The 14,749-nt window shown below is 37.2% G+C and overlaps 2 protein-coding genes and 1 pseudogene across 2 annotated transcripts; all 3 read left to right on the forward strand.

The window, feature by feature from the left end:
- The first annotated feature begins 1,497 nt into the window (after window positions 1-1,497).
- LOC143478329 (olfactory receptor 52B2-like) lies at window positions 1,498-2,453 on the forward strand (annotated as a pseudogene).
- Window positions 2,454-6,493: 4,040 nt separating this feature from the next.
- Window positions 6,494-7,444, forward strand: LOC143478353 (olfactory receptor 52B2-like). The gene has a single exon (XM_076977305.1). The coding sequence runs from the start codon at window positions 6,494-6,496 to the stop codon at window positions 7,442-7,444; it is 951 nt and encodes a 316-aa protein (XP_076833420.1).
- A 3,960-nt stretch (window positions 7,445-11,404) lies between these two features.
- On the forward strand, window positions 11,405-12,331 carry LOC143478317 (olfactory receptor 52J3-like). Its single transcript, XM_076977276.1, has one exon. The coding sequence runs from the start codon at window positions 11,405-11,407 to the stop codon at window positions 12,329-12,331; it is 927 nt and encodes a 308-aa protein (XP_076833391.1).
- The last annotated feature ends 2,418 nt before the right edge of the window (window positions 12,332-14,749 follow it).

Consider the following 14,749-nt stretch of genomic DNA (forward strand, 5'->3'; position numbering starts at 1 on the left):
GTGAGGCAGTTGACCATGGACAGGAGTTTGCCCAACATCTGCTGTTGCCAAATATCATGCCCAATCTGTGCTCCCCGTCAGGTGGCTGTGCATTCTGTGACAGTGGCATGGAGGGTGAGAGAGAACACTTAACACAGACTCAACACCATAGGTTCGGGGATGTCCGTCATTCTGAGAGTAATCCTGTGGGCTTTATGTAGGTGAGAACAGAACAAGACACAGGACAAGACATGGGTGACAGTGATCGGGTGATTAGAATTGTGTCAGTGGGCATGTCCCTCTGACTGGGTGTCTGGCATTCCATGTCACTTATGAATAACATAATGTTCAGTAGCAGAGCACACTGCACAGTGAAAGTGTTTCTTCATTTCACTCATATTTTGCCTCACAGGTGATTGTCACCTATGAGGCACACCAAAACCTTTTTTTCTGGTTTATGTTTAATAACTAATTATCCTCTCCTCTGATTCAACATATAGGTACTTTCGTGTTGGTTGGATTCATCTACTACATGAATAAATCAGAATCAGAACACATTCCAAAATCTAAGGGCCTCTTCAGTCAAGCAATAGTAGGAGATTACACTGGATAAAAAGCACTAGCAAGGTACTAAAGAAAAAGGATGTTATTGACCAGAGGGCCACAGGACTGCAGGTTCTTACAGCAGTAGACTGCGGGCCCCCTAAAATCACACCTCTTCACAGGCCTATTCATGCCTAATTAAAAGTTGTCATTTAATCAATATTGTTAACAGTTAAGCCAAATTGGCTTTCAAAATTTATTCAAATAAATGTTAATACATATTTTTAAAAATATTTTGGCTTTGCAAACTCATGGCACCACATTCACACAAAACCTTAATAAATGTCATTAAGTTCATAATCACTTAAGGAAGTTTTGCATTTTCAAACACTCAAAGATCTAGACTGCTGGAGGCCTCTTCTAGATGTAAAACATATTTTGCTTAATGTTCTCTGGTGATTCGTGTGAGTCATTTCCATGGTCTCGGAAGCACTGAACTATATATAAGTGCCATTGTGCTCAACTATTGGTGCCACTAGATGATCTGTACATTTCATTACTTTACTGGCCAAAGAGTCAACTGAGGTTACCTGTACAGCAAAGGCTAAGCCAAAGGTAAGTAAAAACAAAATGATACAATCTTGAAAATAAAGACATTTTTTTTTTTAGAATTTTTTGTTTCATTTTTTAAAATATATCATAATAACTTCTGGTGTCATAATTAGCTATTTTGGATGTTTGTTATGTAAAACAGTAATGTTCTCTGTCATAGACTATTCCAATAACACACAAATGTCCAAATCAATCATATGTGTAGTCTGAATCAAAAACAAATTGTATTCTTTCAATTACTAAAGCAGTAAAGATTATTTATTTCCGATTAGGGACCAAAGAAAAAAAGGTTTACAAGATAAACAATATGCTAAAAAACATTTTTGAAATGTTTTTGTTATACTGTTTGTTCAACAGATTTTAATGGATGCTAAATTTCCAAATGACACCTTTAGATGGATCCTTCAGATTGCCAAATTTGATGTCCATCCAGATGTTGTATATCCTGCCTTCCTGACTGGAGCTCTGATCTACTTGTTTTCAGTGTTATGTAATGGAATAATTCTAACACTCATTGTGACACAACGGAGTCTTCATAAGCCAATGTTCTACATTATGTTCAGTCTCCCTCTAGCAGACATATTAGGAATCACCACTATCCTTCCCAGACTGTTAATTGATATTGTAACTCAATCAAATGTTGTTTATTACCCAACATGTATCTTACAGGGTTTTATTCTGCATTTGTATGGAGTCAGTGTATATTTTATACTGGCAGCAATGGCATTTGACCGCTACATAGCAATATGCAAGCCACTCAGATATCACGCTATAATGACACCCTTCACAGTTGGACGTGTTATAGCTTTGGCTTGGGGCCTTGACTTTGCTTTAATAACTGTGTTGTTTGCCCTTCAGGCCAGACTACCAAAGTGCAAGACATTTATTATTAATGTGTATTGTTCAAATATGTCCTTATTGCAACTGTCATGTACAGGTGATATCACAGTAAACAACATACTGTATATGGGTTGGTTATAACTGGATTTATGCAGGTTGTTGGTGTGGGTGTTCAATTATTTTCCTATTTACAAATACTCAAAACTTGCCTTTCCCACCCTCAATCTGATGCTAAAATAAAAGCTGTAAATACTTGTTCAGCACAGATAATTATATTTGTTCTCTTTGAAATAGTCAGTACCATTGCAATACTTTCATATCGTTTTGAAAATATATCTTCAAATGCACAAAAAGTTTGTGGTATAATGACTTTTACAATCTCTCCAGTTGTCAATCCAATTATATATGGAATGAAAACAAAAGACTTTAGAAATGCATTTATTATGGTGTTCAGAAAAATAAAGGGCAGATTCACATAAACATAAAAGCCTTTGGACTTTGTAGAATGTGTAGACTGATTCAGTACACTGACACTGTCCTGAAGCATGTCATCAATATATAATTAAACAACAGTTCTATTGTCTATGAAAGAAATGTTTGCCTTCATTTACAATTATTTAAATTATACAGTCAAAATAAAACTATGAAGTAAAGCAATGATTATAAAAAAAATCTAACATAACTGAAAAAACTAAAACTCAGAACATCAATATGCATTTTGTTAATGAACAAACATATATTTGCACTTTTTTATTGAAAGCATGATTATTTTGCAGCATATTTTGCATGTTCCTAAACATTTTGTACAATACTGTATGTACAATGTAATTTTAAAGTTTTTATTATTATTATTATTTAGAAGATTACAGAACATTGACTGTGACTGTCTTCAACACTGCAAACCACAAGATGGAAAATCGGTGAACCAGCAAGGCAGCAATTTAGAAGGATATGAACCGTCATTTGGGACATACATTTGGAAATGCCCAAATTCCCTTCAGTGGTGTGGCAGGGGCATCAAAGACCTCTGCAACCATGCAAACGTAGGAGATGACAGGGGAAGCAAAGCACTGGCAGGACAGTGTAGTAGAATGCTGGTGTTGGTGAGACCAGCAGGACTCTAATGTTCATCTCAATTGTGAAACATGAGGTGTTTTTGATTCATAGGGGGTGTAGAGTGTAGTGTCCATATCCCTGTTTACATTTACATTTTATAGCATTTGGCAGATGCCCTTATCCAGAGCGACTTACATTTTATCTCATTTTTTATACAAGTGAGCAATTGAGGGGTAAGGGCCTTGCTCAGGGGCACCTCAGTCATGGCCTCAGTTCTGGGAATCGAACCCACGACCCGCCGGTCACAAGACCAATTCCCTAACCACCAGGCCATGACTGCCCTGTCACATCTGCTCCTCCACATTAACTGGTTTTCCTTACAGTGGCAGTCGGCTGTGGGCCACCTTCTATTCCACCCCTTCACATGCCTGTTCTGGTCTAATTGAAAAGTGTGAAATTATGAATAGCATTATTAAATCAAATCAAATCAAATCAAAGTTTATTTGTATAGCGCTTTTCACAACACATGTTGTCACAAAGCGCTTTACAGGATTTAAAAGGTTAACAATACTATGGGTCCAGAACCCTAATGAGCAAGCCAAGGGCGACAGTGGCGAGGAAAAACTCCCTATGATGGTGGGGATTAGGAAGAAACCTCGGGAGAACCAAGACTCAAAAGGGAACCCATCCTCCATTGGGCGGCCCGTTAACACACAAATTACACAAAATACAGACAAATACACAAGTCACACACAAATCACACACAAATCACACAATCAGACTAAGTAAAGGTAGAAATGAAAGTTCTGGGTTTTGATATTGTCACTGTAAATGTCTGTTGATGAACGCCAGGCTTTCATTCCATGTCGGAGCAGCGATGCTGGTATTGTAGGCTCCGACTGCAATGTTACTCTCCAGGTGAACCTCGGAGAAAAGATACGAGATGTAGTAACTATGTAACAGATTAATCAAAGGCCAAACTAAACAGATGAGTCTTTAATCGAGTTTTAAACAATGAGACTGTGTCTGAGTCCCGAATAGAGGCAGGGAGATTATTCCACAATTGTGGAGCTTTAAAAGAAAAGGCTCTTCCACCTGCTGTGATCTTTTTGATCCTAGGAACAGTTAATAACCCTGCGTCCTGCGAGCGAAGTGAACGCGCTGGGTTATATTGTTCAATAAGTTCACTAAGATAGTCTGGAGCTAAGCCATGCAGCGTTTTATATGTTAATAAAAGTATTTTATAGTCAATACGGAATCTAATTGGCAGCCAGTGTAATGACGATAGTACGGGACTAATGTGATCAAACTTTTTAGTTTTTGTTAAAACTCGTGCTGCTGCGTTCTGAACCAGCTAGAGTTTGTTTATCGATTTACCAGAACATCCAGCTAGGAGACTGTTGCAATAATCTAAACGAGAGGATATGAATGCATGGATTAGTTTTTCTGCATCACTTATATTTAATATGTTTCTAATTTTGGCAATGTTGCGCAAGTGAAAGAACGCTACCCTAGTTATATTATTAATATGTGTATTGAACGAGAGATCTGGGTCTATTGTGATGCCCAAGTTCTTTACCTCTGCGCTGGGGGTTATAGTAAAAGAATGTAGATTCAATGCTACATTATGTATCTTGTCTCTCGCAGCCCTAGACCCAACTATTATTAATTCTGTTTTATCGGGATTTATTGCTAGAAAGTTACACACCATCCAATGTTTTATCTCTTCTACACATTTCTCAATCTTACTGTTTGCGCCTAAATCATCGGGTTTTGCCGATAAATATAGCTGAGTGTCGTCTGCGTAGGAATGGAAACTGATGTCATGCTTATGCATAATCTCGCCTAAGGGTAACGTACAGTGTGAATAGAAGTGGTCCTAGGACTGTCCCTTGTGGGACACCATATTTAACCTGCACAGATTTAGAGGTTTTATTATTAACACTTACACATTGGAAGCGGTCAGTTAAATATGATCTAAACCAGGAGAGTGTGACTCCTTTAATACCTACCGTGTTTTCTAGTCTATCCAGCAAAATGTTGTGGTCTACAGTATCAAAAGCTGCACTAAGATCTAACAGTATAAGGAACGAGACAAGCCCATTATCGGCCGATATTAGTAGATCATTCACTACCCTGAGTAAAGCTGTTTCAGTGCTGTGGTTTGGTCTAAATCCTGATTGGAACTTTTCATGGATACTATTTGATTGGAGATAGTGGTTTAACTGATTGGAAACTGCTTTTTCTAAAATTTTAGAGATAAATGGGAGATTAGAAATGGGTCTATAGTTAGCTAGAATCTGCGGATCGAGATTCTGTTTTTTAATCAAGGGTCTAATTACGGCGCATTTTAATTGTTTGGGCATGTAACCTAGGTTAAGGGAGGAGTTAATCATATTAAGTAAGGGCCCTGCAATGGCTGGGAGTAGGTCTTTAAATAGACGGGTTGGAACTGGGTCAAATATACATGATGTAGGCTTAGACGAATTAATCAGTGTTGTGAGCTCTTTTTGCTATATAGGATCGAAGATATTTAGCTCAGTAATATAGCATTATTAATCAGTGACTGACAGTTAAGCCAAGTTTCCTTTTAATGAATATCCAAATAAATTTATATTTTGTTCAAAAATATGGGGTTGGCTTTGGAAATTGACATGACAACATCTCAGAGAACCAGAAGACCTACCAAAACTTGCAAATTGCCAATGGTCCACACACTCCAGTCATGTTTTTAAGAATTAAAATTAGAATTAATAATTAATTCTGTTTCTCCATGATAGCATACAGGTCTTCCTCTGTGTTTCTGTAACTAGTTAGGGTTTCCCCTTCTATCAAGTGTGTACAGTGACTACCATCTTCTTTTGCTCGGCTATTGGCCAACTTCTGATAATGTTGAGTGATGAAATAGAGGGTTGTGTGAGGGATGTGTTAGGGAGTAATTGTCATGGTCTCTGGAGGGCTAAACAATATTTAAATATGCCATTGTGCTCCACTGTTGATGCCACTACGTCTGTGCATTTCATAACTTTACTGGTTAAAGTCAACTGAAGTTAACTATAGACCGAAAAACAAAAGGTAAGCAAAAGCAGGCATACAAACTTGAGAATGAGTTTATTTAGAATAACATTATTTTATTGTTTCACATGTTCATTTTTTAAAATATAACAAAATAATTACCTGTGATATTCTTGCTTCTTGTGTCATAACTAGCCTTTTCTATATTTTGGTTATATAGAACTCAGTAATGTTTTGTGCCATAGAACATTCCAAAAATACAAAAATGTCCAAATGATGTAGTCAAAATGAACAAGAAATTGGATATATCAAAGAGTAAATCTAAATTACTCAACATTGATTGAATGTGATATAAAATAAACAAGTTTACTTAGGTAAAATACGGGATAAATAATTTTAGAAACATTTAACTTTTCTGGTACATTTTTGTTTGTTCCACAGATTTTAAATGGAGGCCCAGTTGTCAAATGACACCTTCAGCTGGATCCTTCAGATTGCCAAATTTGATGTCTCTCCAGATGTTGTATATCCTGTCTTCCTGACTGGAGCTTTGATCTACTTGTTTTCAGTGTTATGTAATGGAATAATTCTAACACTCATTGTGACACAACGGAGTCTTCATAAGCCAATGTTCTACATTATGTTCAGCCTCCCTCTAGCAGACATATTAGGAATTACCGCACTGCTTCCCAGACTGTTAATTGATATTGTAACTCAATCAAATGTTGTCTATTACCCAACATGTGTCTTACAGGGTTTTATTCTGCATACATATGGAAGTAGTGTATTTTTTATCCTGGCAGCAATGGCATTTGACCGGTACATAGCAATATGCAAGCCACTCAGATATCAGTCTATAATGACACCCATCACAGTTGGAGGTGTTATAGCTTTGGCTTGGGGTCTTGACCTTGCTTTAATAATGGTTTTGTTTGGCCTTCAGGCCAGATTACCCAAATGCAAGACATTTATTGTTAATGTATTCTGTGATAATATGTCCTTGGTGCGGCTCTCATGTGCAGGTGATATCACAGTAAACAATATATATGGGTTGGTTATAACAGGATTTATTCAGGCTATTAGTGTGGGTGTGCAGTTATTCTCATATGCACATATACTTAAAACCTGCCTTACCCACTCTCAATCTGATGCTAAAATTAAGGCTGTAAATACTTGTTCTGCACAGATAATTATATTTGTTCTGTTTGAAATAGTCTGTACTGTTTGGGTACTTTCATATCGTTTCCAAAATATCTCTCCCAATGCTCAAAAATTGTGTGGCATATTAACTTTCACAGTCCCTCCAGTAGTCAATCCAATTATATATGGAATGAAAACAAAAGATTTTAGAAATGCATTTCTTGTGGTCTTCAAAAAAATAAGGGTCACATTCACATAAACAAAAAGGTTTGTTCTTAAGTATATGCTTAAGATATGCTGGCACTGTCCTGCAATGTGTCATTAAAACATAAATAAATAACAATTATTTTGTCAATTCAAGAAAATGTTCATTCAGAATGATTTAATTTATGCAATTATCAACTGAAGTATATCTTTGGATGTTAATCAACAACAAAATGTGCTGTTATCAAACCCTTTTTATTGTTTTATGTGTAAAACAAAAATATAAATTTCATAAGAAAGTGTTGTGAACAAATTTGAAATTTTTTGTGTCATTTTTTTGTTTGGCTACACATTCAGGAACCTGAAAAAACAAGTCTTCTTTTTAAACCAAAAATCAGAGCTGAGCATCATACACATTCATGTAGCACTTTGTTAAATATTCAAATAAATGCATATTTTGTTCAAAATAATTTGACTTTGTATACTGAAAGGACCTCATGGAATCAGAAGACATTTCACAACTTGCAAAATGCTTGTTACTGACTTGATAGGACTAGATTAAAAAATATATCAGCTATAAGCTACCTGTGATAAGACACTGTTCCTGAGATTGAAGCTGACTGAATGATTTTGTGTTTGTTGCTCATGTCTGCTGATGCTCAAGCCAATGTTTAAGACAGCTGTAGACCTTTTGAATAGCAATTCTAAACTCAATACTTAAGAACTAACATTCAAAATGTAAAAGTTTCACTGAACCCGTCTTTTTTCACCAAATACTGTTTTGCCTTTGGACTTGTGGAGCAGCCAACCAATGTAACTTTTTTTCCAAAAGGATGAGATTGTTCTATCTTCTATTTATCTTCTATTTAATCTTCTATTTATTGTTAAATCTTCTATTTATCAGGTTCTGTGGGATCCTGTGGACATTTTATTGTGAAAAGTGGAATCCTGTGGGCACTGTATTTTGAATAGTTGGATCCTGTGAGCGTTTTAAATAGTGGAATCCTGTGCGCATTTTGTTTTATTTTGAGATGTATATGTACTCACTGTATATGTGCAGAGGATGTAGAGAAACACACAGGCTGTTTAAAAATGCTCCTCATGTTCTGATCAGGCCATAAATCAGTATGTGGCATCACTCTTTGCCTTCAAAAAAGTATCAGCATCAAATATTGATTTAAGTTTCTCTTTTGTTCATTCACTTTGCATTTTGTTAATGACAAAAATACATTAACACTTATTTTATTGAAAGCATGATTATTTTGCAGCATATTTTCCATGTTCTTAAAGGTTTTTTACAATACTGTAGGAAAATGCAATTTTTATGTTTTTTTTTTTATTCAGAAGATTAAAATAGAACATTGAATATGACTGCCTTTAAGACTGCAAGTCACATGACGGGAAAATGCATGAACCAACACACATGATGGAAATTGGGTGAACCAACAAGACAGCAGTTTAGAAGGATATAGACAGTTATTTAGGACATTCATTTGGAAATGACCAAAATCCATTCAGCGGTGGGGTGGGGGCATCAAAGACCTCTGCAACCATGCAAACGTAGGAGATGATGGGGGATGTGATGCACATTCTTTTACTATAACCCCCAGCGCAGAGGTAAAGAACTTAGGCGTCACAATAGACCCAGATCTCTCGTTCGATACACACATTAATAATATAACTAGGGTAGCGTTCTTTCACTTACGCAACATTGCTAAATTTAGAAACATATTAAATACTAGTGATGCGGAAAAACTAATCCATGCATTCATATCCTCTCGTTTAGATTATTGCAACAGTCTCCTAGCTGGATGTTCTAGTAAATTGATAAACAAACTCCAGCTGGTTCAGAACGCAGCAGCACGAGTATTAACAAAAACTAAAAACTTTGAACACATTAGTCCCGTACTATCGTCACTACACTGGCTGCCAATTAGATAAAACACTTTTATTAACATATAAAACACTACACGGCTTAGCTCCAGAATATCTTAGTGAACTTATTGAACAATATAATCCAGCACGTTCACTTCGCTCGCAGGACGCAGGGTTATTAACTGTTCCTAGGATCAAAAAGATCATAGCAGGTGGAAGAGCCTTTTCTTTTAAAGCTCCACAATTGTGGAATAATCTTCCTGCCTTTATTCGGGACTAAGACACGGTCTCAATGTTTAAATCTCGACTAAAAACCTATCTGTTTACTTTGGCGATTAATCTGTTACATATTTACCACATCACATATCTTTTCTCCGAGGTTCACCTGGGGAGTAACACTGCAGTCGGAGCCTACAATACCAGCATCACTGCTCCGACACGGAATGAAAGCCTGGCGTTCATCAACAGACATTTACAGTGACAATATCAAAACCCAGAACTTTCATTTTTACCTTTTACTTAGTCTGATTGTGTGATTTGTGTGTGACTTGTGTATTTGTCTGTATTTTGTGTAATTTGTGTGTTAACGGGCAGCCCAATGGAGGATGGGTTCCCTTTTGATTCTTGGTTCTCCCGAGGTTTCTTCCTATTCCCCACCATCATAGGGAGTTTTTCCTCACCACTGTCGCCTTTGGCTTGCTCATTAGGGTTCTGGACCCATAGTATTGTTAACCTTGTAAATCCTGTAAAGCGCTTTGTGACAACATGTGTTGTGAAAAGTGCTATACAAATAAACTTTGATTTGATTTGATGTGATGTGATGGCTGAAACATGGCACTTTGCAGACACATGCAGATTTGAAAAAAGTAGATTGTACTGAAAAAAATCGTAGCCGTCAAATCCAAAACTTAATGCAAAACCAGAGTCAAAGGTAATCCAAGTTGGCATGCAAAACTAACATATATTAGGCGAAGGTACCAAGGGGCAAATCCAAAAGAGAATAGTCATACAAAAACCAGGTCAAATCATGAAAAAGATAACAAGGCGGAAAATGCTCAGTACGCTTACTACTATCAGATTCGGCAATACTTTGCATAGACACATTGGCAGAGAGGGGCTTATATGGGTAAGGCCAAGTAGGATCGGGTGTGAAGTTTAATGAAGGGAGGAGGATCATGGCAGCTGACGCATCAGATTCTGGGTGTTGTGGTCCTCCTGGTTATACTGCATGACACAGTGGATTGTGGGCCACCTTCTATTCCACCCCTTCACAGGCCTGTTCTTGTCTAATTGAAAAGTGTCAAATAATGAACATCATTATTAATCAGTGCCTGACAGTTAAGCCAAATTTACTTTTAATAAATATCCAAATAAATGCATATTTTGTTCAAAGATTTGTTTGGCTTTGGAAATTGACATAATAACACCTCAGAGTACCAGAAGACCTATCAAAACTTCTAACTTGCCAATGGTCCACACACCCCAGTCATGCTTTTAAGAAGTTCAGTAATTCTGTTTCTCCATGATAGCATCCAGGGTCTGCCTCTGTATTTCTTTCACAGGTTATGTAAGGTTTCCCCTTCAGTCAAGTGTGTACAGTGACTCTACTACATGCTTTTGCTCGGTAACTTCTGGTAATGCTGAGTGATGAAAAAGACAGAGAAGGGATGTGTGAGTCATGGTCGTGGTCTCTAGAGGACTGAATGATATATAAATGTGCTATTGTGCTCCACTATTGATGACAAACTGTCAAATGAAGCTGCCTGAATCTAAAGCTGGAAAGTAAAGTCACAGGTAAGGTATAATGGAGGCATTAAAGACCATGTCTTTATTTATGAAAAAAATATATTGTTTCAAATGTTAAATGGTCATTGTTATATGTTGTCATTACTGGCTGTTTCAGGATGTTTATTATTTTAAGCAGCAATGTTTTGAGCCCTAGAACATTCAAACTAAAGCATGTCCAAAATGTGTACTCCAAGCAATGAAGAAATGTTATTTTTTCAACGTGTAAAGCAGCAAATATTATACATTTTTTCTCCAACATATGATAAAAAACTTGTTTGTTAGGTATATTCAATGATTAAAGTATTTTAAGTATAACATTGCTGTTACATTACTGTTTGTTTCAGAGATTTTAATGGACACCAAGTTTTCAAATGAAACCTTTAGCTGGATCCTTCAGATTGCTAAATTTGATGTCTATCCAGATGCTGTATATCCTGTCTTCCTGACTGGAGTTTTGATCTACTTGTTTGCAGTGTTATGTAATGGAATAATTCTAACACTCATTGTGACACAACGGAGTCTTCATAAGCCAATGTTCTACATTATGTTCAGCCTCCCTCTAATAGACTTATTAGGAATTACTGCTTTCCTTCCCAGACTGTTAATTGATATTGTAACTCAATCAAATGTTGTCTATTACCCAACATGTGTCTTACAGGGCTTTATTCTGCATACATATGCAAGTAGTGTATTTTTTATCTTGGCAGCAATGGCATTTGACCGCTACATAGCAATATGCAAGCCACTCAGATATCAGTCTATAATGACACCCATCACAGTTGGAGGTGTTATAGCTTTGGCTTGGGGTCTTGATCTTGCTTTAATAATGATTTTGTTTGGCCTTCAGGCCAGACTACCCAAATGCAAGACATTTATTATTAATGTATTCTGTGATAATATGTCCTTGGTCTGGCTCTCATGTGCAGGTGATATTACAGTAAACAATATATATGGGTTGTTTATAACAGCATTTATTCAGGCTATTAGTGTGGGCGTGCAGTTATTCTCCTATGCACATATACTTAAAATCTGTCTTACCCACTCTCAATCTGATGCTAAAATTAAGGCTGTAAATACTTGTTCTGCACAGATCATTATTTTTGTTCTGTTTGAAATAGTCTGTACTGTTTGGATACTTTCATATCGTTTCCAAAATATCTCTCCCAATGCTCAAAAATTGTGTGGCATATTAACTTTCACAGTCCCTCCAGTAGTCAATCCAATTATATATGGAATGAAAACAAAAGATTTTAGAAATGCATTTCTTGTGGTCTTTTAAAAAAATAAGGGTCACATTCACATAAACAAAAAGCTTCGTTCTTAAGTAAAATGTAGATATTATATTTTAAAATAAAATCAATCATGCTGGCACTGTCCCGGGGTGGAAAGTAACTAATTACATTTACTCACATTACTGTAATTGAGTACGTTTTATGAGTAATTTGTAATTTTCTGAGTAGTTTTTGAAATATGTAATTTTTATTTTTACTTGAGTACATTTTGAAGTAGTTTTACTTCACTACATTTGAACGCCCTCACATTAGGCCTACTGAGTAAAAAAATATTGATGGTGAAAAATTAAATGCGGGCAGAAATTTAAACTTCTGAGTCCCAGAACTGAAGGCCAATTGCATGGCCTTGCCTTGCGCGCACTAGTGATGTGTCGGTAGCGAACGAATCGGTTCAAAGAGCCGGCTCTTTTAAGTGAATGACGAGAGCTGGTTCCCCTCTAAGACCGAGCCGGTTCCCCTCTAACTGCGTTCACACCGAAAGCGACGAGAGCGACACGGCGACCGAAAGTCATTCATTTTCAATGAGAGTGAGCGACACCCAGCGACGCGAACAAGTTGAGCTCGGCTCAACTTTATGCAAATGAGCAGTGACGCGCGGCAGCGACTACCAATCAGAAAGTATGTTTGGACCTTCCTCCGAAACCGCACCTCTGACTTTGGTTCCTACTGATTATTTGTTCCCATTGCAAAATGGAGGAGAGATTGATAGTGGCTGTCTTTGTATGTCCCGCACTTTACAATGTGTCCCTGTTATTGGTTATTTTTTAAATTTTTGTTTGATCTTCGAGTCTGGGGTAAAAAGTTTAAAAATTACATTAACATTTTAGGTTTATATACTATTTGTGTTTTATATACACACTATGTTTTTTACACGCACTCCTTTATAATCGTGTGTTCTGTCATCAAAAGATTAAAATAAATAAATACTGCATCCTGCTTTAAAAAACGTGATTTGCATATCTGTCACGTGCTGCATGCTGGCGATGTTGGACACGCCCCCACGCGACACGATGCTGGCGACTCGGCGACGGAGAGCGATTTTATCGCTTTCTGTGTTCGCCACCCCCCCCCCCCCCCCCCCCCCCGGTCAACAAAGTATGTTCGTCATCGACACATCCAGAAGCCCCCCTCCCCCGTCAACAAATTACGTTCGCCACCCCCCCCCCCCCCCCCCCCCAAAAAGGAGCCATTTGGGAGCCGAAAGAGCCAACTCTTTATGGGGAGCTGAGCCAAAAGATCCGGCTCCCTAAAATGAGCCGAAATTTCCAGCACAGCGCGCCCTTTCCATTGTCTCATAATCAGGTCGTAATCTGGTTCACTTTTTTTTCCAAAAGGATGAGATTGTTCTATCTTCTATTTATCTTCTATTTAATCTTCTATTTATTGTTAAATCTTCTATTTATCAGGTTCTGTGGGATCCTGTGGACATTTTATTGTGAAAAGTGGAATCCTGTGGGCACTGTATTTTGAATAGTTGGATCCTGTGAGCGTTTTAAATAGTGGAATCCTGTGCGCATTTTGTTTTTGAGATGTATATGTACTCACTGTATATGTGCAGAGGATGTAGAGAAACACACAGGCTGTTTAAAAATGCTCCTCATGCTCTGATCAGGCCAAAATCAGTATTTTGTGGCATCACCCTTTTTCTTCAAAAAAGTATCAGCATCAAATATTGATTTAAGTTTCTCTTTTGTTCATTCACTTTGCATTTTGTTAATGATGAAAATACATTAACACTTATTTTATTGAAAGCATGATTATTTTGCAGCATATTTTCCATGTTCCTGAAGGTTTTTTACAATACTGTATGAAAATGCTATTTTTACGTTTTTTTTTTATTCAGAAGATTAAAATAGAACATTGAATGTGACTGCCTTCAACACTGTAAGCCACATGATGGAAAATGGGTGAACCAGCAATACAGCAGTTTAAAAGGATATGGAACAGTCATTTGGAACTTCCATTTGGAAATGTCAAAAATCCATTCAGTGGTGTGGTGGGGGGCATCAAATGCCTCTGCAACCATGCAAACGTAGGAGATGGTGGGGGATGTGATCTGATGTGATGGCTGAAACATGGCACTTTACAGACATGCAGATTTGAAAAAAGTAGATTGTAATGACAAAAATCCATAGTCGTCAAAACCAAAACGTAATGCAAAACCAGAGTCAAAGGTAATCCAAGTAGGCAGGCAAAACTAACCTATTTTAGGCGAAGGTACCAAGGGGCAAATCCAAAAGAGAATGGTCATACAAAAAGCAGGTAGTATCATGAAGGAGATAACAATGTGGAAAACGCTCAGTATGCTTACCACTATGAGATTCAGAAATACTTTGCATAGACGCAATGGCAGCGAGGGACTTATAGGGGTAAGGCCAAGAAGGAATGGGTTTGGAGGTTAATGA

The sequence above is a fragment of the Brachyhypopomus gauderio genome, chromosome 16 (genome assembly GCF_052324685.1).
Source record: "Brachyhypopomus gauderio isolate BG-103 chromosome 16, BGAUD_0.2, whole genome shotgun sequence".
Classification (NCBI taxonomy): Eukaryota; Metazoa; Chordata; class Actinopteri; order Gymnotiformes; family Hypopomidae; genus Brachyhypopomus; species Brachyhypopomus gauderio.

Coding starts and splice junctions, on each gene's coding strand:
- LOC143478353 (XM_076977305.1), top strand. CDS start 6,494: ATGGAGGCCCAGTTGTCAAATGACACCTTCAGCTGGATCCTTCAGATT.
- LOC143478317 (XM_076977276.1), top strand. CDS start 11,405: ATGGACACCAAGTTTTCAAATGAAACCTTTAGCTGGATCCTTCAGATT.